Here is a 24,674-nt window from a genome sequence, read left to right on the forward strand (position 1 = left end):
TTGCTTCGGTTGCTATCGTATTGTATGGAAACAACAAAGAAAATTGTAAAAACACAGTAATACAAATTGTAGAAAACCTTCTGTAACCATAAAAAGAAGAAACGATAAGATTAATCCATTGTTTTCAGCTTTAACCGAAAGAAAAATTGTTTCTAACCTCAAAAGTATTAATTTTTCGACCCATGTTTCTTAGGACTTTTGTTCATTATTTGTCGAGTACTATCTACCCTAGAAGTTATGAACCCTTTTTTTTTATCATCCTGTATACGAGCACGATTCGTAAATTGGTGACTAACCATATACTCGTTCCTAATTACCCGTCGAATGAACGTACATACAATTTTAAATGTAAAATAATATTACACATTTAATGAGGGGATGAATTTCGCGTTCAGATGGGCGCGTTTCGTTTCAACGTTTTTTATTTTATTTGAAAGGGATATTCATTTGTTTCGGGTAATAATAGCAGCAACTGCGTTTGTTTCCTCTCTAATTAGTTTCGTGTCGAATATTTATTGAAAAATCTCGTTGCTTTAATTTATTAGCGAGCTGTTGTTTACCGTGCGCCAGCGTAAATAATCATTCGTAAGCACGACCATACGAGCCCACCCATATTCGATAGCAACAATTGATCATTTCTGTCTCGAATTTGATGATTCCAGCTCTGGCGCGTGGGCGTGCTTCGATGAATTCAACCGGATCGATATCGAAGTGTTGTCGGTGATCGCCCAGCAAATCATGACCATTCAACAAGCACAGCAGATGCGGGTCGAAACGTGAGTTCTATGTTTACCTCGATCAATAATGCATGTGTATATGTTGTCTAATAACAACCCTTTATATATATCCTCGGTCTATCTTACCGTACTGAAAGAACCGAACAATTGAAACACATTATGCCATCGTGCGGTAATATAGTAAGCTGATTTAAAAAAACGAAATAAAGTGTGTCTGGCTACGTATAGCCTTTTTTCACTGTGGCAGTCAACGTGTTAAAAACTTATTGTTGGCTACATTGCCGATCGAGTTAATCGTCGAATAAAGTTAACTGAAATTGGTCGAAGTGACCCTTAATTGGTGAATTGATTATTGTCGAGGTCAGGGTCAAAGCGTGTTTTTACAGACACAATGAATGTGTCCTTCTAGGTTCGTTTTCGAGGGCGAAGAAATAGTGTTGAAGCCTTCCTGCGCCGTGTTCATTACCATGAATCCCGGTTACGCGGGTCGCACCGAATTACCCGACAATCTGAAAGCTCTGTTCCGTCCGGTCGCGATGATGGTGCCGGACTACGCGCTGATCGCTGAAATTTCACTGTTCTCGTATGGTTTCACCGAGGCGAAAGCGTTGGCCGCGAAAATAACGACGACGTTCAAGCTGAGCTCGGAACAGTTGAGCACACAGGCAAGTACTAAGTTCAAACATTCTGTCCAGAAACATGTTAAACGCTCTCTCGTTACCCTGGACACTTAATTTCTGGACAAGCGCTCGGTGTAGCTACGAAACGTTTCATCCGAAATACCCTATTTCGCGTGCCATGGTCTTCAACCATATTGCTCCGTAGGCTATCAAAATTCCAACCGTGAATATACATTTTTCCCGTTACCATGTATCTTGAAAAGAAATATGCGACGAACGGTATATCACCGTCGGTCAATCCATTTTTTTTGTTTAACCTAAAAAACAGGGGAAAGTACGGGTATAGGTTTACGGCTTTTAGCTCGACGTCGTGTTTTCCATGCACGATCGAGGCGACAGGCATTAATCACCCCCCGGTGGAATTGTCCCGAAGGCTGTGAGAAGGGTGTGACAGGGAACACGATAAGTTTCTTCTATCCTTCTCTTTAGCGAGCTTTGTCTGTACATCACGTGGGCGTCTGCAATGAATAGGGCTAATTAAATGTTACTTTACCAATTCTGTAATAAAAAACAAACTATACGGTCATATATGAGAGAAACTTGGTTCCTACTGGAAAATTCTGTTAGGAACAATATTAGGAGAAAGGGGAATCGAATAAACGTGACTGGATCGACAGATACCTTAATTGCTTTCTCTAGTTTTCCTAACTTTTCTTGACAATTTTCGGGATCCAGATTTGACAATAGTAAACTTCATCGATAAAATTCATTTACCATCCTATGTCAGCACTTAGTTCTGTCCGATACAATTATAAACAGACATTGATTCGAGGAATTGGGACGAAAGTATAAGGCGGTAGACGGCAGCCATTTTTGTTTAGGTCATTCGGCACGGTCCCGAATTATCCGTTTCCCGTAGGCGCGTACTCGCGATTTACGGTCGATTCTGATTACAGTGCACATAAACAAATCGGGTGAAATTTAACCGTCTATCGGGGCCGGTTTATTTTCGTCCAGGATCACTACGACTTCGGTATGCGGGCGGTGAAGACGGTGATTGCGGTTGCGGGAAATTTGAAAAGGGAACAGAAGGATCTGAACGAGCAGCAGATCTGTTTACGTGCGTTGCGGGACGTGAACGTTCCGAAGTTCCTGAAGGACGATTTAACTTTGTTCAACGGTGAGTGAGTTTTCACCATGCACCCTTTCGATAAATGAAACAAGTTCCTATTCAAATTTCACTTTTGTGAACTTTATTCCGTCAAAATGTGTATTTTTCAAAAGCATTCGCAGCTTGCTAATTAGTGTTCTGGTGTTACTTAGGTATTGTGTCGGACCTGTTCCCGCGCCTCGAGGAGAAACAAGTGGACTACGGGGTCCTGGACGCAGAGATCCGTGCGGCGATCGTACGAATGGGTCTGGAACAAATCGACGGTGAGTCAACCAAAAATTGTTGTAAAATCCATTCGAATAAACTCTTGACACATGTACCTGTCGTTGTGGCGAGCGATAAAAATAGGGACACGGTCAAGTTGATGACTCCATTAGTACAGATCCGGGGCACATGATTCCCTCGCTGATATATTAGCGTGATTAACGGAAAACGTTTCTTCGCCACGAGGCGAGCCCTAATTATCTTGTTTCCGTTTTCGAACAGTTTTCCGCTGAATTATTCAGCCGGAAAACGACTGTTCTCCTCCCTCTCCCGCCCCCTCTAGTTTATGCGTACTTCTAAACAAGTAACGAGGAGCCATTTATTATCGTTCCACCATAGTCCTGGAAACGCACAGGTGTTACGAGGGGAGTCGTATTACATCTTGATATTCGACGCAATCGCATCGAAACTAATCCAACTAACTAGCACTAATTACACGAAGCGTTCACGGCGATATAATTCGTGCGTTACGGTGAATTGTAAATTATATTCCGAAACGAATTCGCCACTTGGCCGTCGAGATTGGCGAGTTTGAGTGCATGGTCGCTTGAAAGTTTTAGTCGCATAAAAAGGTTAAAAGTAAATAAACAAATTTTTTTAATAGGTTGATTTAATATCGATATTTTCGACTTCAAATTAACAAGATGCAACGTATATATCAGTCTCACAATTTTAAAATAACGATTCGGGAGTCTGCGCGTATTTCAACCGTATTTTCATTAATTAGTAACTCGAAAACGAAGCTTCCAGCGAAATTTCGTCGTTGTTGATTTTCGTTTCAGCTTGATATGTAGAATACACCTTGCGAAAGTATCTCACATATTTATTAACAACCTGTACAACAGAATACTGTTGGAAGGCCGGATTGGATATCGATAGATTAGTTTACTAATAATCACGTTATGTAACGTGGCCCTGAAAATAGAACTGAACGGTCGAGCAGTCGGAATCGACGACATTGAGATAATCGTGAAAATAAGATTAAACAAGTGTCTTCAAAATAAACGTCGATATAAAGAGATAAAAATGTAATCGTGTAGGTGGAATCGACGGGATTCATGGAAGTCTCGTTATGTCAGCACGAGTTGAAATTTTCACGTTCGTTTATTCGCGATTGAATGAACTTTTTTCCAATTCTTCGAATTTATTGATTTACTTATTTTTTTGATTTGAAAAATTTCATATTGGAACGGAAATTTCCCTTCGATATTCAAGCATCTGTTCAAACATGCGTAGCTACATTGTATGCATATGTATTAGATACATCGCTTACCATTTGGTTTTCCTCCAGGCTTTATTCAGAAGTAATTTCGATTAATCTCCTAATCCAATGAAACGTGTCTTTAGACAATGTGTAGGATATTTCGGGAAAGAATTTCATCTCCATGAATCTTCGTAAGGCGATTCAGACAGGGGCTTTGATGAATAACTGGAACGCAGTCTTTTGAAGCGAGGTATTCCAAGATTTGATGATCAACCTCGTTATCTTCGAGTAGACTTGCATATATGAAGTGCACAAGGTGCACTGGTTCACACGATTAAGGACGCGTTAGTAATTTGACGCAATCTATGTCATTATGTATTAAATCCCTTATGAAGGTGATATCAGTTTTGGATAGTGCCGACAGGAATATTTTCAAATAAAAATTTCGTCACTCTGTAAATTATTCGTACAACAAATCACCTTTAACGTTCGTCTACTAACAACACAAATATCATACAAAAAAATACAAATGTAATTTTAATTACATTGTAATTGCAATTTAGATTATATAATAAGATTACATATTTCCCAACTCTGACACATACCTATCGTTATTCCTCAGGAGGTTAACGATCTATCGTGTCGTGAAATTTTTCAAAAAAAGAATAATCAGCTTGCAAACGAATATACGCGTAACGAAGTCGATTTACTTTCGTTCCTCGACGAAATTTGAAACTGTGAGTAGACGTGAACGTGTTCCCGTTTAAATCTCCGTTCGTTCGATTCCAGAGTTCGTGAAGAAAGTGATCCAGCTGTACGAAACGACAGTGGTGCGGCACGGATTAATGCTGGTCGGACCAACTGGGTCGGCGAAGACGAAGGTAAGTGCTTTTCTAAAACCAGGGTGAATCCACTCGAATTAAATCCGTCGGCGTAAGGATCCTCGGTGACGGATCGTATAATCGAAAATCCCAAACGGGAGCCGGCTGGGCTCTCTATTCATTCCGCTGACTTGTTAGCATTTCAATGAGATTTCGAGCACGCATTCCGCGGCGAAAATACCTTTCCAAAGAGGATCACACGCTGGTCCATGGAAATATTCGGTGGCCGTGGAAGGTCCCGTCGGTCAAAGTTTCGATGGTACACTGACGTGCAAACTCGGCTTCCGCAAAGGGAAACAGTGACGTAGGGGAAGGGCCTCCTCTTGATTTCGAAAGTTACTGAAATTTATGTCAAATTAACATTCAGTTTAAAATTTATTTCAGTACTTGTTTCCAATTACGCTACTCTTTCCCCTAACAGAAGCAGAGTTTGTGAGGGTACAAAGGTAATCTCGACACGTTCACTGCCATTATGGTCACTGTGTTTGCGCGAACTTAAAATGAGAACTGTCCTAGCCAACGGAGGTCGTAAATTTCGAATTTATTCCACACTGTTAATACGTGAGTCCTTAACACGAGTTAACGTACTACGGTTGTTATATGAATTAAAATTTCAGAAATAGTGAACAGGGTGTTCCACCTAACGTGAGTATCTTTAATGTCTCAGTTGCTTTTTCTGTAAATACTTAGATTGTTAATAACAAAGACCTAAACAAAGGTATTTTATGATACTGTTGTAAGAGTTAAAAAATTGTGGTATTCTACATGTCAACAGGTACCATTCATACAGGGTGTCCCTGAGGTACACGTGAAATATTAGCTCGAAGATGTAAAATCAAATACATTTTCAGATTACGCCCTCGCATTCGATAAATCGATATTGATTTGTTGAAAAGTAAGGTGTATAAAATGCCAAAAGTTCGAACTGAATATACTGTAGATTAACCTTTAGAGGATGGGCAGGTTATATCATGACTTTTTATATTTCTGGAGGAAGAACTTTTATATATTTGTCATAGTGTTATACTGCGTAAAACAAGCGATCCCTCTGGAGTCTAAAAATAGGTTTTCCGTTCTCTACAGGATAATTGCCCGACGTTGTAAAAAAGGTCATACGTGTCCCGTTGATTGTGTAGTGTTGTTGGAAAATTTGTGCAGAACTGCGAACCGTCCATTCAGCGAACACTTCAGTAATTTCCGTAACGAATAGCTTTATTCTCGTGTAGCGTGAAATTTTTCAATTCGATACGAATCTGTGACGCTTGTTATTCCGTTTCGTGTCACGCTCAATTCGATACCGTTTGTCCGAATGCTTCGGTGACATCGTAGACCAGCGACGATAGGTGATTCGTCACGTGGTAGAGAACAGAAGTTGAAAAATATATAAAACAATATATTAACATTACCCAAAATGTGATAAAACCAGTGGTTAGATATTAGAAAGCATTTTTCTCTACGCGATTATTGTCCCAGACTCGAGTTCTGGACAATAATCGAGAGGAGTCTGTATTTCAAATAAGATGTAGCCAGATAAGGTGATATGTTAATGAACATTTTCCAAATAGTTTATTTGGATAATGTCCAAGCCTGGTATATAGCTCTGTGTGACGTCATCTTGTCCCTAGGGATAGGGAATTTTCTTAGCAATGCTTGAACTGCTGGCACCGTTCTCTGTGTGGTAAAAAGGCCTTGTTTCACTCCAAGGTAGAACGCGACAAGACGAACCTCCGGGATCTCGGCTCACTGTTCGCGTATAATAGACGTGGATAAACAGGGATTTCGAAGGTGCCCCTATTCGCGCCAGATTGGTTCTGTCTATCTACGCGAGAGAAAAGGGTATATCTGTCGAACCGAGCAATACCATTCGTGTACAAAACGCCTTGGTCGATCGCACGGGCCGAGAGAAGGTGACTGCGGACTCGAATAAAAACCAAAGGTAGGCCCGATAGGTTGAAGGGGAAACTGTTTGTGATTTCAGATCCGAAGATGAAATCGGGTTACCAGGATTCGATTCTTGGTCTGTTTGTTCTGCTGATTCAGTTATATAGGTTTTCATCACCGTCGTAAAAAAATGAATGTGTATCAAAAAACTTACCCGAGGAAGGGAAAACAAGAGTACACGACCTAAATGTGAAAAATGGTGTGTGAAGACGTTGATTTATTTATCGAGTAATACCGTTTGGAAATGACGGAGGGGATAAAGTTAAAGTTTTCTAGGTTAAGTGGTCGGGACAGATTTTTCGTAGGATAGTAATGGTGGTGAATACTATTATTTAGGATTGTAAGTGTAGATAGAAAGATAGTAACAGTGTTAGCGAGATCTGACATCATATATATTACACTTGACTCTACACATTGATTCGAGTAATAGTGCTCGTATTGTATGCAATACATAAATTACAGTACGATATTTACAAACGACACTGGTGCTTGCAAAAGTCAACGTCTAGTGTAAAAGTAGTACGTTACGGTTAACATTAATTGGTGACGACCGAGGGTACACTTAATCTACGCGTGCTTATAGGTTATGTTTATATACACGTGTTTTTTTTATGTAGCTACGAACTATCACGAGCGTAACATATTTTTTCTCACGCACATTACACTTTCGTTCGTGTTATTTCTAAGCGTCTGGTGTCACGCGGTGTACAGACTCCTCTCGATTATCGTTTGACTTGTTCTACACGATTATTGTCCAGACGTTATCCCCACCACTGGGGGTGGGGAGAGGCCGTGGAAACTGTCAAGCGCATACTTTGTTGCCGAGGGTCAGTTTTTGGGCAAAAAACGAATTTACGATGGTCTGAAACATTTCTCCCTATACGATTATTGTCCTAGACTCCAGTTCGGCATGATAATCGAGAGGAGTCTGTATAGCCCACTCTGTGCACATTGTGTACGCGCCTGCAATAGATTCGTTGTACAAATACATTACGCGACATCGATTATCATTACTCGTTATTAGACTGCAGATGTCTATGAAAAGCAATGGACACGGGAATCGAACGGAAATCCGTTCACTCTATCGTTAAATTGTATTTAACTCTTCATACTGCATACTGAATTTTACACAATAACACCTGCAGTCTACACGTTACATTAAATTACATCATCTTATCGTGTATTACTTACCGGTCACATTTATGAACCGTGTGTATCGTTGCACTTTCGGTGCACGTTTTCACTGTACACAAGTAGGAATGAATGTAAGTTATACGTTTGGTCGATACGTGGTAAGAGGATTACAGGTAGCCGAAATGCCCCGGTAAGGCGCTTTAATTCTCGAGTAACCAAATCTCCCCGTTGTGCCTCCGAATCTACGAGTCAAGCCTGATTATCGGTATGATTATTGCCCTGCGCGTGCACTTAACGTGCAGCTTCTGGCGTAATTTGCCTACTAACAAACAGTTCATCTCGTGCTATGAACTTGTTACCTGTCTTACGAGTTAACTACTTCGTTCGAGTAAATCTGTATCTCTAATTTCGTGCCGCTAACCTGTTCGCGAAGCTCCTAATGGACTAGCGTGTGGATGCACGCGAGGCTCGTGAGTTAATTAGAACCGTTCGGGGTAATAGATTGCTTCGGTTTGGCGGAAAATCGAGTTATTTGCGTTCCAAAGGATGTATAAATTTTCGACGAAAGGAGGATGAAGTTTGTTTTGTGATTTAAGTTACATTAGGCCGAAGGAACACGTGGCGTGGGTGATAAACGGAAGCGTTGATAGTCGGTAATTGTGACGAGGAGGTTATGTTGTTATTTACGGATGAGGAAAAACTAAGGGGACAGATAGGCGGCGTGTGTCGAGCAGGTTAAGATTATCGTTGACATAGCGTACATGTTTCTATTAGCGAGGCTGTATTCCATCAGGCAAGCGGCCTGTTATCTTTGAACAATTATTTATTGTCTCTCCCTGGAGCGATAACGTGCGTCGATAAGATCCTCGATTATTACTCGGAACCGTAATATTCGTTATACACAGAGATAATGCTCTCCGCGAACAGTTGCGTAGCACGATATCGATCTCTACGGTGTTCCGGTGTGTCGCCTTCGGCGGCTACAAGGGCCACATTGGCCTACTTAACGCGGGTGGTCTTACCCTCGTTAATTTACGATGCGCCCTACCACTTCTCATTTAAAATGCTGACCTGTTAAATTGGGAATTAGGAAACTCTTCTGTGAAATAAAAAAAAGTAACGTTGCCAAGTGTCCACTTAAATTTAAATTAAAGCACACGAACACATCGGACGCGATACAGGAAATTGCCTGAAATGAGAAGTTTGCACGGGTGGGTGAAACATTTAAAATCTTTTTCGGAAGTAGATACGCGGTAAACGCTCGCTGATCATCCCGATTGTTCTCATCTCTATGGTATTTATTTCGTTTCAAGAAATACAGTGACCCACAAAAGTTAGTCTTCGGATTATTATCTAACCTCTTAAGGATTATTAGCCCACAAATGGCAAGGTGGGGTCGGATCCGACCCTAGCTTTTTTTTACTATTTTCAGTCGGGTAAAAAGAAGTTACTATCTCGAACTTCTACTTTTGTTTATTTATGTAATACTGAATAATAATTGAGTTATATAACTTCGAAGAACGAAGTGGTTATACGACCCTTTTTCTGAATACATATTGAGTTTCCTCAGTGACCGAAGGTGGCACGCGGTGTCTTTTTACGTAGAACCTTATTTGACGTTGTGCCATCGTAATATAAAACAACTACAAAGTGATTGAAGAACGTGTGTTACAGAGGCAAGCGCAGGAAAAATAACTTTTAAGCTTGCAAATGAGTTTCCTATAGACATAATGTATATAACATTCTATCTTTATTCTTCAATTATAAATGACGAAATAAGCCTTCAATTATAAAATAAGAAACTTGAAATCTATCATGTTTATGGGTTTTGTAATTTTAACATTGAGAGGGGTAACATAACCTTACTTCAAAAAAAAAAAAAGAAAACGCAAGAAGACTCGTCGGTTTTATTACAATTTACTACAAATTGAATATTTGTAATGTTGCACCTTTATTCGCTGAAGCCAACAATAGTAAAATAAGAAACCTGAAATCATTTCGACGGGTTCGGTGGTTCTAACGTTCAGGGGGGTAACATAACCTTACTCTGAAGAAACCGGAAAAGCGCGTAGAGTTGTTGGCCTAGTTCCCTTTCAACCGCCAAGATCCAAGGAACAGTAGAAAAGGGTTCGTCGGTGGATCCTCGATCCGCTAAGCTGACTCGCGAAAGATTTAAGGAGTGCCCCCTCGGTTCAATTATTATCGCGTATCCGCAACCCTCGCCCAGACGATCGTCCCCGTACATTTTCAGTCCTAGATTTTGATCAGGCTCGACCGGGGACACAAGGGTCAGTGGACGTTTCCTCTTCCGCGATAAAAGGAGGGTTAACGTCGGAGGGATGTCTTCGAGGGTATTCAACGGAGCAAATGGCCGCCATTACGCGAACCCAGCTGCCCCCACTTCGCTGACGGAATTTCTTCTGGAATTACGGGAAGTCGGGAACAGCATTGTTTAGTTGACTCGAGCCATAAAAGGACTTTCGTTGGCGACGAGGTTTTATTTTTCCGGGGAGAGGTCGAATGGACTCGTTCCGGATAAGTTGCTCAGGGCGAAGATACGATTAAATAATACTGAACAATAATAATAATAATAATATTAACTCTCGTATGACGGGCTCGTGAAAGGCGGCATTTCTGACCCACACTGAAATATTGTATGGACATTTCCTTATACTTTTCAGCCTGTATTTTAGCGTAGCGTAGATTGGGGTAACTTTAACTCAGTCATAGTAACTTTTTTTCCCAAGTCAGAGAAATGATCTTTCATTTTGCAGCTCTGCAAATTGTTAAATTTAGTTTTTTTGCGAACGAGCTGCAAAATGAAAAATGATTATTGTCTGATTTTGGGGACAAAGTTTACCCCAACTTACGGTAGACTGAAGGTCTGGGTCACAAATTACCCGGGTTCGTCAACCATGGATTAATAAACGTTAGTGTTACTTGGAGAAATAGGTGGGAATTATACATATGCGGCTGGATAGAATTAAAAATACAGAGGGACAATTGTTCTACGAAAGCAAGACAGAAAATTAGAAAACAATAAAGAGAAACGTACCTTTGTTCGAAGAGGGAGCTGAGGTTACTCGGTGGGCCTGTTATCCGCATTCGAACCAACAACGCGTGAGTTTCGTAATATTTTCCGTCCAATATACTAACGAACATGACATAAGCACAGTGTTCTTTTAAGTATAAACATCGACAAGTAGAAACTATAGAAAAACGACGTACATACAGTGTTCTCTCTCGATCTCGTACGAGCCGGCGCCTCGATCACGCAGATAACGAATAAACATTAAACGAATCAACTTGGTCTCGACAAACGTGTCGGAATCAATCATCCAGTACTGGAATATCATGGTAATCGTTCGTCAGGAACAATTTTCAGTACCGAGACCGGCGACTCGGCGTGTACAATTGAAGCGTCTGCAGTTCCCCCCCCCAATTCGACTCTAAAAACAGTAGAATTACACTAATAGCGACCCCGTCTCGTCGTATCAAATAGTACGTTTATCCTCTAAGGACGATCTGTTTCACAAACACACGTCAGTTGCGTTCGATCTCTTCGACTTTTACTCCAATATCCAAAACATAAAAAGTGGCCACTAGTAGAGCGTCACGTCAAACCACTCTCGAATCATACTCCGTTCGAAGCAGCTACGTTGCGTCTATAAACGAAATATAAATCGTCGATCTAGATGGAAAAAGAATATCTCCTTCGAAAACATAACATTTCGATGGCAATCGTATCCGACGCAGTTCAAACTGACGGAAGTGGCTTCGAAAGGAGTCGAGTTTCCGTTAACAAGGACCGATCAAAGGTTTCCTCCCACGCCACTGGAACTCGATCCAACCAACACACAGTCTGTTCTAGATCCGGATGATAACCGTTCACGGTTATCCGATCGGCGATATATTCGTCGAGCCAGCCGACGAAACGAATCGACCGTGGAACTTCACGTTCGTCCCAACGTTTCATTCGTCGATCCTATTTCTGGTGCACAAATGTAGCGAACGTGATCCACCGTCGAGCAGTCTGTCGCCCAGGACGAACACGTGTCAGCCATTGGGAATCCAGGTCGTCATTATTGGCTTAGGCGAAACTTGGAGAAAGCGTTCTGGATTCGTGAGATTCAAGAATTTTCACGGACGTTCTGGACTTAGGCCTAAGTGGAGAAAGCTTCCTGGACTCTTCAGATTCAAGAATTTTCACAGACGATCCAAATTTAGGCCAAGTTCGAGAGAGATTCAAGGAGTCGTCAGATTCAAGAATTTTTATAGACAAATTTACGCCAAATGGGAGAGAGCTTCCTGGAATCCTGAGGTTCAAACATTTTCACAGATGCTCCAAGTGTAGGCCAAATTGGAGACGGTTACCTGGATTCTTGAGATTCGAGTATTTTCACAGACGATCCGGTCTTAGGCCAAGTTGGAGACAGCTTCCTGGATTCTTCAAATTCAAGAATTTTCATAGGTGATCCGAACTTAGGCCAAGTTCGCAGAGAGTTTCCTGAATTCTTGAGGTTCTGGAACTTTCATAGACGATGTGGACTTAGGCCAAGTTGGAGACAACTTCCTGGATTCTTCAAATTCAAGAATTTTCATAGGTGATCCGAACTTAGGCCAAGTTCGCAGAGAGTTTCCTGCATTCTTGAGGTTCTGGAACTTTCATAGACGATCTAGACTTAGGCCAAGTTGGAGAAAGCTTCTTGTATTCCGCAGATTCAAGAACTGTCACAGATGGTCTGGACTTTGGTGAAGCTGGACAGAGCTTCTTCGATTCTTGTGATCCACGAATGTTTCAGTCAGAGGCTCGCCGATTCTACGAGGTCCCCGCCACGACGACGTCGAGGCGGCCCCCATATCTATCGTTGAGGGTTGCAGTGGTAAGTAGTCAGGCTTTTAAGGACCTTGCGCATCAACTGCTGCAAGCAACGACGAAACGTGACCCCGCACATAGCGTACAGGAGAAAGTTGATGCTGAAGTTGGTGTAGTAAAGAAGCATAAAGAACTGCTGCAGACACCAGAGAAGATCGGGCTTGTTTTTGTGGGCGAGCGTGAAGAAGAACACGCACAGCCGGATCACGTAGCTGCAAATGCAATATTATATAAAAAAAAACAAACCTTATAATATAAACTGTTCTTTTGATAAATAAAGGGTGTCTCAGCAAGAACTTGAATTTCGAATCGCGCGCCATTTTCGGCTGTCAAATAATGAGTCTGTCATATTTGGCGGTTTTTTAGTTAATACATTGACATTTACAAAAATGACGCGTTGGAGACCAAAACTGGCTGCCAAGAAGTTGCGATTTAACGTGTTTGGATTATTTCCTCTGGGGCTTTTTGAACAGTAAGATCTATGCAAACCACCCTGAGACAATTCAAAGACTCAAAGAAGACATTGAACGCCAAATTCGTAAAATCCATCGGCCTTTACTCCAAAAGGTACTGCGAAATTTCGTCAAAAGAATACATACCTGCCACCACACCAACGGTGGCCATTTAACCGACATTTTATTTCATGTTTTTTAATTTATTTAAAATGCAAGTTCTTGCTGAGACACCCTTTATAAATGTTAATAAAGATAATATTAGAATACTCAGCTATATAAAAATCATTGCAAATAACCCACTAAAATATTCAGTGTTAAATCTTGAAACTAATTCTGATTCACCCTCAATTATATCAAACGTCCTAAATCTCTAATGTAATTCCCATGTTCTTTTTTTTGACTATTTATCGAACGTTACCAACACACATACCGTGTACACATCCACTTACCTGGGTAAATTTAGAAGAATGAATACGGTGCTTATCAGCAGCAACGTTTTCGTGTTCCCCTGTTGGTTCTTCGTCGACACGAGATTCCTCGAGGACGACTTGGTGTCTGTAAAAGAACGAGAGGTTACAATTAAAGGAGGACGAAACACTTGTTCTCGGGGATATTAACGGGGACGAGGTGGGCGTTCGAGCTAATTTAACTTTCCACTCGGCAGCTCGTTTACCGTGCCACTCTTGTTCCACGGACGCGAACGTAAATGCCGAGGAAATCGTGTAACGAAGCAGCTCGACGTTTACCTACAAGACTTATCGACAACCGTGAAACTTTGAAAGCGTATCGACGTCGTGTCTCTGCGCGTTCGACTGGATTCTTTCCGATGGAATTCGCGTGTGGAGCAGGAATCGGTTCGACAGGACGCCTGATGGAGTTGAATTTCGCTGCGGAATCGATACTGAGGATCTTCGAAAGGTCAAAAGTGAGGAAACGAGGGTGTAGAATTTCTAGAGGGTGAAGACAAATTCATCATGCCGAATTTCACAAGACGAAACTGCTATAAAATAAGTTGAAATTGCTCGGAAGCAAATATAAATGGGTCGAAGTTGCTGAGGAACAAGCTGAAATACATTTTTTTTAAGAACGAAGGTAATGTTAAAGTGCGTATCGATTTGTTGCGTATCTTTGTATCGTATCTTCATTGTGTATCAATGTGAACCCGTAAGCGTTGCATCGTTGCGAGTGAGAATGTATCGTGTGGTGATACGATTCGATGATACGCAACGGTGATACGACACAAGGGCATGCAACAAATGGATATGCATCTTTACAAGCACTGTGCGAACAACGAGTACACACATAAAAAGTCAAGGTCTGATCGTGCCACATCAGAATCTAGGAAACAATTAATCTTTATCAACATCGAAGTTATCGAATAAATAGAACTAGTGGGGAAAGTATGAAATTTATCTTAAGATAAATCCCCTCGACTGATAACCTGGCTACATCCATACCTAGAACGGCTAATTATTATTATTTATTATTTATCCTTATTTACCCTTATCAAGTGTACATTACAAATGAAAATGGCTAACGAAGAAGCACTGAGTTGTAATAATATGTAGAGAAGTGGAAAAAATTTGCCGAAAAGGACGATATCCTTCAACCTTTATTGGCTCCAACAAAAGAAAAGACAAGAAGATGGCGCCATTAGTCACAATGAATCGACACGTAACACGTTAAAGGACACCCCAGATAGCATATGACGCCTTTAAGACGGCTTAAAGACGCCTTAGACCAAAAATAGCCGTAAAATAGGCGTCTTTAAGGCGTCATGTGCTATCTGGGACGGTACTCTGTTAATGGTTCATCGGTGTATTAAAGTGGGGTTAAAATTACACAGATGATGAGATCATGGTAGCAGGAAAAGGGAAGAAAATTTTATTATACTTACGTATACAACGAGCCGCTATTTCGGGCAGCTGGGAGGCATTCCGTGGCGTGGACGGTGGTGCAGAAGTGGTCTGATTCCGGGAGTGATGGGAATGGTTGTTCTTCGATGAGTGGAATGACTGCTGGGACGGTATCCTCCGACCTCCGGCCAATGGCCCGAGATTGATGACACCGGCGCCATTGTTGCTGCTGCTGCCGCTCTGGAAATCGAGGAAGAACGATTAACGGGATGCATTCTTGGCAGCGTTCTTTTTTTTTCGACCGATTAGAAACATGGAACGCTTCAGAAAAATGTTAATTGTTATTTGGAAGTAACAGTTTATGGTAAACAAAACAACGCATTATATCGTAGTTTTATTTTTATTTATTTATTGACGGAATAAGTACCCTTTAGTATAAAGTGATTGTGACAAGAGAAGGACGTGCATAACAATGAAAGTAAACGATACAGCAATATTAATTATTTACAATAGGAAGAACGGAATTCTTTAATGCTGCTGGAAAGTGACTGAACATGTTCTCACAGTTTCAAAAATTGTTGGCCAACCTCAAAGCACGGTCCAAACAATCAAGTTGATCATATTGAATTTTCACATAAAACAGGCTGTGATTACGAGTGCTTTAAGATGGCAGACATAAAAATGTATTAATTCAACAATATCCTAGCAATTCACACAATCAAGGAGAACCCCATTCTCGAAAAGAATGTCCAGCAATTTTTGTCTGTTTACCAAAGTTGTTAAACTGAGACAAGATGCCATCGTAGTTGTGGCAAGCCAATAGGCAAGTCAAAATAGACTAATAAACGCAAAAACTTATGCTGGACACTCTCTAAAGAAGTGACGTGACACTTCGGAGATGTCAAAGTGAACTGTAGTGTTATCAATATTTCGCAGAAGATTCGCCTCCAAGATCAAGAAATTGAGAAATATAAGAGACACGTTTAATTGTTAATTTCATTTTAATTGTCAAATTACATTGACAAATTACATTAGATGGATACAGACTACTTCGAAATTGTTTTTACAGGAATCGTAGAAACGTAGAATTCGAAATGCTAAAGACCCCTCAAAGACCTCAAATTCCAGATCGGACGAATTCGGTTCCAGCGACAGAATTTCGCGAATATTCGAACAATAGAGATACACGAGCCTTTTCCTCCAGCTGTCTCGTCCGTTACGCCGAGAGGGAAGAGAAAGGCGTGCAGAAAACAGAGAGATTTCGTGTACGTGAGTCACGTACGTGACACCCGGGTGAACTTTTTTTTGTAGGACGTTGCCGTTGCAGATTATCCGATGGTTGTTTATTGCGCACGACGGGAGGAGTATCACGTTCCCGTCGCGGTTGATAATAGAAAAATATAACGGAAGGGTAGAAGAAAATAGTGTGCCTTAGTATTTTTCAGTCCTCTCGCGAAGCGATGCAGTTGCACTCGGACATCGTGACGAAACGATGCGACGCGAATGTTTTACCAAACTAAACCAACCGCAAAAAATTGAAAGAAAACATTTCGTTATTATCCCTAAGAGTGTATTAATAGAGGCCAGAGTTGAGCAGAATTTTATTCGAATAATACATAGGGAAATGGCTGTATCAAAGATCGTCTTCCTGATCCTTAAAAATAGTGAATTAGGCTAAAAAATCGTCAAGTGTGTATTCGTTCAAGAAAAAATATTATTCCATTATAAAAATTGAAATTGGTCGATGTAATCACGGAGTGACAATAAACTCGAGGCAGAACCTATTCAGTGGCCACTATTTTTAAACTTTAAATTACAAAGTCATGGTGCGCTTACACATATACTCGCGTGAATAAGCAGAATTTGCTTTTGAACTTGAGATAACGATTGGATTGTATCTGAAAAGGTTATATTCACTGTGATAATAGGCCACGTGAAACAGCGATAGATGACTATGTAAATCGTTGATCTTCCGTTCGATCTATCACTTGATACATTGAAAAACATCGAGTATGATGTAAACGCTATGACGACCGACTATTTTTCATCAGTGGGCAGACGTTTCTGTCAGGAATCAGAAAAATATGGTTCTAGCTATATATGCAAAACGTTTATCGGCGTAACCAGTGGGACACCCTCCCCTCCCTAGAGCGGAAAAAGTGGTCTTTGCCAATGTCCTAGAGGGGAAAAAGTTAGATTGTGCCTCGCCCCCCCTCCCTCCCGGAGTAGGAAAAATAATATCAAATTTACTTTAAGATCAATTTTGATCCCCCCGCCCTCCGATCGATAACTTGCCTACGCCCATGAGAATATTCACTAACTTTGAATTTCTGGAAATGTACCAGTAGATGTTCAAACATGAGTCAATTGTGTTAATAATAAAAAAACATATTTTATACGTATATTCTAAAAATTTAATTTAATTTAGTTGATTTTAGTTCAATTTAATTTGATTTTGTGTGATTTGATTTGATTTAAAAATTCATTATCTAGTTAAAGAGTTTCGAGTAACGAATAAAAGTACTCCGCCACTTTCCACTGTTTAAACGTAGAAATTCCAGTTTTTGTAATAAAATATTGTGTTTCTTCTCGAATAAGTTTACACTTGGCGAACAATTATTTAACCTTATTAATTATTCAACGATCAGGACGATGTTCTCAGATACCGTTGTTTTTCACTATGTATTATTCGAATAAAATAGTGCTAAACGTTGCCTAATACGCGAACAATTCTGCATTTCCTCACGAATCATTTATAAATCTCCCCGTGCGAGGATGTTCATTCTGTACTCAACGAAAGTCAAATATTTTCCCCATCAGCGGTGGGTTTTTCTGACAAAATCACAGCCAGGTATCAGCGAAACTAATGGAAGCCCCTGGCCAATAATGGCCCGTCTGCTCGGTAACATTTCTCTCCGTGGACGGATTTATCGGCGGCGGACTTGATGGAAACTTTTGCATTATGTATTCCATTACCAGCAACCTGGGGCCCCGTACGCGGTACCGTGTAATACCGTGGCTGTCTGTTTAACGTTAAAAACCGCCGGCATCGGTGGGCAGCAGTCTGCGTTTCATAGATTACTTCTTTCGGGCATGAATCAACGTCTCACCCTCGATCGATCGTGGTTATTCGTCGCGCGAGGAACTCAGAGCTTTTAAACACACGGAACCGTTTTTACGCTCCCGTTCGTAAGTAAGTGGTGGGTCCATGAAACAGAGATGACTGCTTCAAAAACACACGAGAACGGTCTGAACATCGAACGGAAGTGGCTGAATAGTTCAGGTTATGTCCGTTTGCGGCGTTAGCGTTCGAACTGAAGTTGGTACCAAACAGCCCGATGACCATTGGTGTAAGTAGGATTTTTGTTTGAGGAGGGCCAGGTCCCCTGACTTTTGCCCATAACACTTTTCATCAGGCACATGTATGTATTTTATACATGGGTTGCACAATATAAAGTTACACATTTTACAATAATTATTTACATATTTATTTAACACTAAAACTAAGAATAGAAAGATATAAACATAATTCTTAAAAATGAAAAAAATGCGAAAATAAATTGGAGATTGATTAAAAGCAAGAGTGTGACACGTGACGATGTTCCACGTGTTGCTCGCACTATCCGGACACGTTCAATGGATTTTAATTGACACGATCGCGCAAGCATTTTCACGCTGCGCTTGACATACAGAGTGGACCGATAACTTTGATCAACTTCAATTTTTCTATTATTTTAAGAGGTATGATAGAATTTTATTTATCAAAAGTAGTATGGTTTTGGGAGACTCATATTATATCAGAAATAATTTTTTGTGGGTGGAAGGCTCTCGAAGATTTCAAGGTCACCTCTACTTTTCTAAATGGCGTGCAATACTCTGTCTTTATCCCTAGTAGAGTATCATATTTTTAGACGAATTCAGCCATTCAGAGGACAACCGTTTAAACGTGGAAATTCTAATTTTTATAAAAATTGCATTACTCTAGAAGAAATGAATTCAATTTTGCCCCCCGCCCCCCTCTTCCCAAGGGAAAAATATTACACCCCCCCCCCTCTGGAAATTGGTCTTCGATTCACGTAATTATGACGTAGGATGCTGTAATATATGCATGTACTGTGTACTCGCTTACGAGAACAATACGTGTTTTGGGTTATTGTTTTACGTGTAAGAATAAAATATGCGTTTCTTTGTGCGTGTACGTCAGCGCCGGATTAAGAGGAGGGGGCTAAAGGAGACTGCAGCCTCAGGCCGCAATTTTTAGGGTGGGGCCCTGATCTAAGCCTTCCATTTATGTCGAAAAATATTTGAATGAAATTTCGTTGAATGTTTTCCTTTTGAAATAATTAGAAACTGCACTAAATTTAAAAATAAATCTGATCAATGTTGTTACAATATAACGAAACATTGCTCGTTTTGTTTAAATATTATTTAATTGTACTTAGAACACATTTCATTTTTTGCAGATTTATGTATTTTACTGGATGTTTTATTACAAACATTTGTTGCCCCCCTCCCACCCCGCGGTTTTTTGAACCAAGAAGGTTGATAGCCCTGAAAAATTTGTATTCGGGCCTAATGTACGTGGTACGACCTTGTGATTCAGAATGCGCGGAACAACATTGCAAGCATAAAACATCAAAAAAGAAAACGATAGCAAATGTACGACGTTAATTAATTCATGTGTCCGGTTTGTACTGTAATATGCGTCGTCTGTGTTCTGCCCATATTTGTTTGCATTTGTCCGGGTCGAGTTATTATTGTGCATGGAAACTCAACGCACAATTAGCACCAGACGTTCTACTTCTTTTTATGTGTTCGTACGTGTTAGCGTTTGATAATCAAGGCAAACGTTTGTCGCGCATGTTAACTCAATTACGAACGTATTCCGTGTCTATATACAACGTATCCCAGTTTAACCTACGTAGGTAAATATCTCGAAAAATATGAATGATATGAAAAACTGTTTTAGGTAGAAGTTGCATGGTTTTGTGGTGGGCACATTATGCTGTCATTTATTTGACCTTGTGACGACCGTGGAATAGTCTACGAAGGTCAATTTTAAATTTTTGATTTGGAACCCGTATTTTTTATTGCATATTATTATTGTTGGCGTCGAAACGTTTTCGAAACACTATCTGAACGTAATTTTAACATAAACCGTACTATATCAGGTAACGATAATGCCGAGGGCACGTTAACTTTGAAAGTTCATGTCTCGGGAACGGCTTGCGTTAAAATTACGTTGAGATAGTGTTTCGAAAACGTTTCGACGCCAGCAATAATAATATGCAATAAAAAATATGGGTTTCAGTTTAAAAATTCGAAGTTGACCTTCGTAGGCTTTTCCAAGGTCACCACAAGGTCAAATAAATGCCAGCATAATGTGTCCCCCTACAAAACCATGCAACTCTTATCTAAAATAGTTTTTCATATCATTCGTACTTCTCGAGATATTTGCCCTGGGAGACTAAAATAGGGCAATCCGAATATCTTCGAAATCGAAACCGTTAATGATGGGTGGACGTGTAAAGGTCACACGAAGGTCAGATTTGTTTTTTAAACTGAGATAAAAAAGGTATTAAGCTATTTAGGCCAAAAAACATTACTTTAGAAGATATTGTAATTTCATCCGAAACATTTTTTGGTATTGTTAACAGTTTCGTAAATGTCCCCGAAGGATCCACTTAATCGAATCACCCCGTTCTCGAAAAAACCACGCGACGCTCGTCGGGGAAGTATATCGCTACGCACCGCATAACAAATCGACTTGTCGCAATGAGGAAAGCAATGTTTTCGTCGCGTCGTTTCGCCCCACGGTTATGTGGAAAACTTTAATCAATACAATGAGACTTCAAACTTTTTAGCGCCAAGGAAATTGCACGCAGGCTAATGCATTCCGTCCTTGAAACGGCGCGGAAAATTATTCGAGGAGCGTGTGTGTGCGAATGCCGTCGTTCGACTCTCGAGGAATGAAGTAATCTCGCGGAATTATCTGCGCATCGACGAAACCATTGCACCGAATTGCTTCGAGCCGGTATAAACATCTTCGACGAGCAACGGAACTTCCAAAGTGCGGGAAAGTTTCTGGTGTATAATTCAAGTGCCCTCGAAGGTTACCTGAAAACTGATGTTTGGCTTTGCTTGCCTTGTCTTGTTCCTGGACGGTCCAATCTTGTGGAGATTGAAAATGATATATTGGAGAAAAACGTATGTTTTAAAAAGGGGTTAATAAAGGTATATTACCAAATGTTGGTTTATACATTTGCCACTAACATTTACAACATACACCATAGCTGAATTTTCCTTGGACCAACTTCATTTAACCCCTTGAAGCATCATTCCCAAACTGTAATTAAATATTTACTAGGAAATTCTCCAATGAGAACGTATATTCTATCAAATGATTATCGTTAACATTTATAAATACATTTAATTAAAGACAGCCGAAGAATACAGAAAATATTCTTAGCCTTCTAGTCTTAATAAATTGGTCCCTGAAAAGGTTAACACATTCACACCAAAAGAATGTCGACTTTGGTAACACATAATAACTCGATTCGACGGAACCCGCATTCTCATTTCCTTTCGATGATTCACAGAACTCCCGTGATGATCCTACAAACCACGTTGGTGTAAGTTCTAAAGTGTGTATCCACTTGTTGCGTATCACCGTTCAGGTTATATTTGGTTATTAGCATACAGGGTGAACCACGAATCGTGATCAGTAGAGATTACTCTGTTATTAGCAGTCCAATCGAAAGTGTTTTTATCAACTCTTTTTTTTTCATAATTTTTCCAGGTCACCTTCAATTTTCTTTCAAAAATTCAATTTAAAAAAGAGAAGTAACACGTGTTATGTTATGATACTTACCGAATTCGTCTAGAAATCCTCTAACAGATAGGCGTAAAAAAATTATAGGTGCATTTGCAAAAAATTGAAGGTGACCTTGAAAAGTCATGAAAAAGAAGAGTTGACCAAACATGATATCCCTGATAAAAACATTTTCGATCGGACAGCTAATAACAGAGTGATATCTACTGATCACGATTCGTGGTTCACCCTGTATATGCCTATAGATATATTTACCGTATGGTGATATGATACGAAGATATTCAACAAATGGATGTTTCACAGTTCGTAGGCTATTCAGGTGACTTTTTTGAATAAATACCGCTCGAAGTTTTAACACCACAATTCTCCTACGATTAACCATCCTTGGCTTGGAATTTCATCCAAAAGCCATTCGTAGGTGTCAGCAATGCGCTGGCCGTCACGAACTTCATAGGTGTCATAGTTTTGCTGCCAGGCTCGAGCTTGCACCGTTGCAACAAATAGTACAGCAGGATCTTGACCTGCATCAGAGCGAATCTGTTCCCGATGCAGGCCCTCGGGCCTATTCCGAACGTCATGTACGTGCCCGGCTTGACTTCCCCGTTCAGAAACCTCTCTGGTCTGAATTTCAACGGTTCGGGGAAGTAGCTCGGGTCGTTATGCAATGATGTCGGCAAAAACCATACGACTTCGCCAGGAGTCATCTTGACAGGCTTCAAACCTGGCCCAGCTGGCGGTAGCTCGAATTCTTTGACGCACACACGGTCCAGAAACGGCGACCCTAGGTATATTCTGTTCACCTCTTCCAGAACCGCCTCCATGTAGGTCAAGTCTCGGAGCGCCTCGTAAGATAGCTTTCCATTGTGTTTTCGATTCACTTCCTCGATCTCGGCCAAAATCTTCGCCTGGATCTCCGGATTAACGCCGATCTCGTGCACCGCGAAACATATCAGGCTGGAGGTCGTGTCGAAACCGCCCAAGAAGAAGACGAACGCTTGGCTGGTCATGTCGTCCATCGACACATTATTACCACCGTACTTGACCCTCGACTCCATCATCAGCTGGATCATGTCTGGTCGGTAGATACCCTGTTTCGGACATTGTTGAAATTGGAGAAATTATGCGGTTGACAGGTTTCACAACCCCCCTCCCCTCTCCTAGTGAAAGGGATGAAGGAACTCTCAAGAGGAACTTTCTGTCCAACTTTCATGGAGCCTTTACTGTATACCTGTATTTTTTTTACCCCAAACGCTTTATTCATCTTAATTATTTAGCATTAAAAACCAAATTATTTAGTTCCGCGATAAATGAAAAGTTTGTTGTTGCATTTTAACCCTCATCCGTCCCTCATTTTCCCAAGTTAATTTCTCCCTTGGTATTAAATTGACACAGTGGTAAAAAATTAATATAACGAAGAGGTAAATAGGTAAATTTGCAGTTTCTATAAAATAAATGTCACGGAGTTTCAACTAAATTTACCTACACATAACAGAATTACATCATTTCTTAAGGGACAAATGTGTCAAATTGACACATGGGACGGATGAGGGTTAAAATTACGAAAAACGAACTGTATATTAACGGTCTGTGTCCTTGAGGGTTAATGTCTGACACTTAATAATTCATTAGAGAGTATTATTCTGCAGGGGATTAACAAAAATGAGGGACACTTTCATCAGGCGTGATTCTACGAAAATCAAGAATGACGAAATTGCGTTCGAGTTATCAATTGCTGAAAATATAAGCGAAATACGTCTGTCGCGATGGAATCAAGAACGTTGCTTTATTCGACGTTATCGTACCGTACCGTGACCGCTAGTGCGAATTAAGCTGAATAACTGGCATAAAACTAAATGAATGAAACCGTCGACGAGCACGCGCGCCTCTCAAGTAGAATAACCCATCACGTCAGACATTTCACGCGTATTTCGCTCATATTTTCAACAATTAATACCTCGAAAATGAAGCCCCGAACGCAATTCCGTAATTCCTGATATTCGTTTCAGTTCGTCGTGTAACCACCCAAGCGTCCCACTCAAATAGGAAGAACCGTAAACTCAAAGTGTATTGTCAAATTTACCTTGTCTTCTCTTGTTTCCACCGTTTCGATGATCAAGTTCTTAAAGTATCGGTGAATTTTCTCGCTGAAAAGCCTGATACCGAACAGCTTGAACAGAAACGAGAAGTTGTTTGCCATCAGCACTTTCAGGGTCATCAGTCTGGTCGAGAACGTGACCTCTTTGCCGTACCGATAGAACTCGTTGTCGGGATCTCTCATCGAGTCGATCGCGATCCCGTAGGTACACGTGGCCACGACGTCGCTCAAGTAACGACGGAATGTATCCCAGAGATCGTATTCACGTCCTGTTTTCGATTCTGTCGCGATGAACTCTGTGAATCTATCTGCGCAGTCGATGATCAATTCGGACATCACCTTCATCTTGGACGAGGTGAACGCTGGGCTGAGGATCTTTCTCATGTTCCGCCACTTGTCACCGCGAAGATCGAACAGATTCTTGTCCGTCAACGGGTCCACTCCTTCGGCAGTGAAGCCAATATGGTCGACGAAGTGATCGAAGTTCTTCACCGCGATCGACGTGATCAATTCAGGATCACGGATCGCGATCACAGGTGCGGTCATGTTGAAGAATCCGAAATATTTGAGATGAGAGAACCGGTTGTATAGGTCGAACATGTAATCGT

The 24,674-nt window shown here is 40.8% G+C and overlaps 1 protein-coding gene across 1 annotated transcript in view; it reads left to right on the forward strand.

The window, feature by feature from the left end:
- Positions 1 to 24,674, forward strand: part of LOC107192530 (dynein heavy chain 1, axonemal-like) — a 155,937-nt gene that overhangs the window by 12,394 nt on the left and 118,869 nt on the right. Inside the window, exons 20-24 of the mRNA XM_015581850.1 lie at positions 663 to 776; positions 1,147 to 1,402; positions 2,375 to 2,537; positions 2,681 to 2,791; positions 4,786 to 4,877. Of these exons, the coding sequence (XP_015437336.1) occupies positions 663 to 776; positions 1,147 to 1,402; positions 2,375 to 2,537; positions 2,681 to 2,791; positions 4,786 to 4,877 (736 nt within the window). The remainder of the gene's footprint in view (positions 1 to 662; positions 777 to 1,146; positions 1,403 to 2,374; positions 2,538 to 2,680; positions 2,792 to 4,785; positions 4,878 to 24,674) is intronic.

This window comes from Dufourea novaeangliae, unplaced genomic scaffold (assembly GCF_001272555.1).
Source record: "Dufourea novaeangliae isolate 0120121106 unplaced genomic scaffold, ASM127255v1 scaffold1, whole genome shotgun sequence".
Taxonomy (NCBI): Eukaryota; Metazoa; Arthropoda; class Insecta; order Hymenoptera; family Halictidae; genus Dufourea; species Dufourea novaeangliae.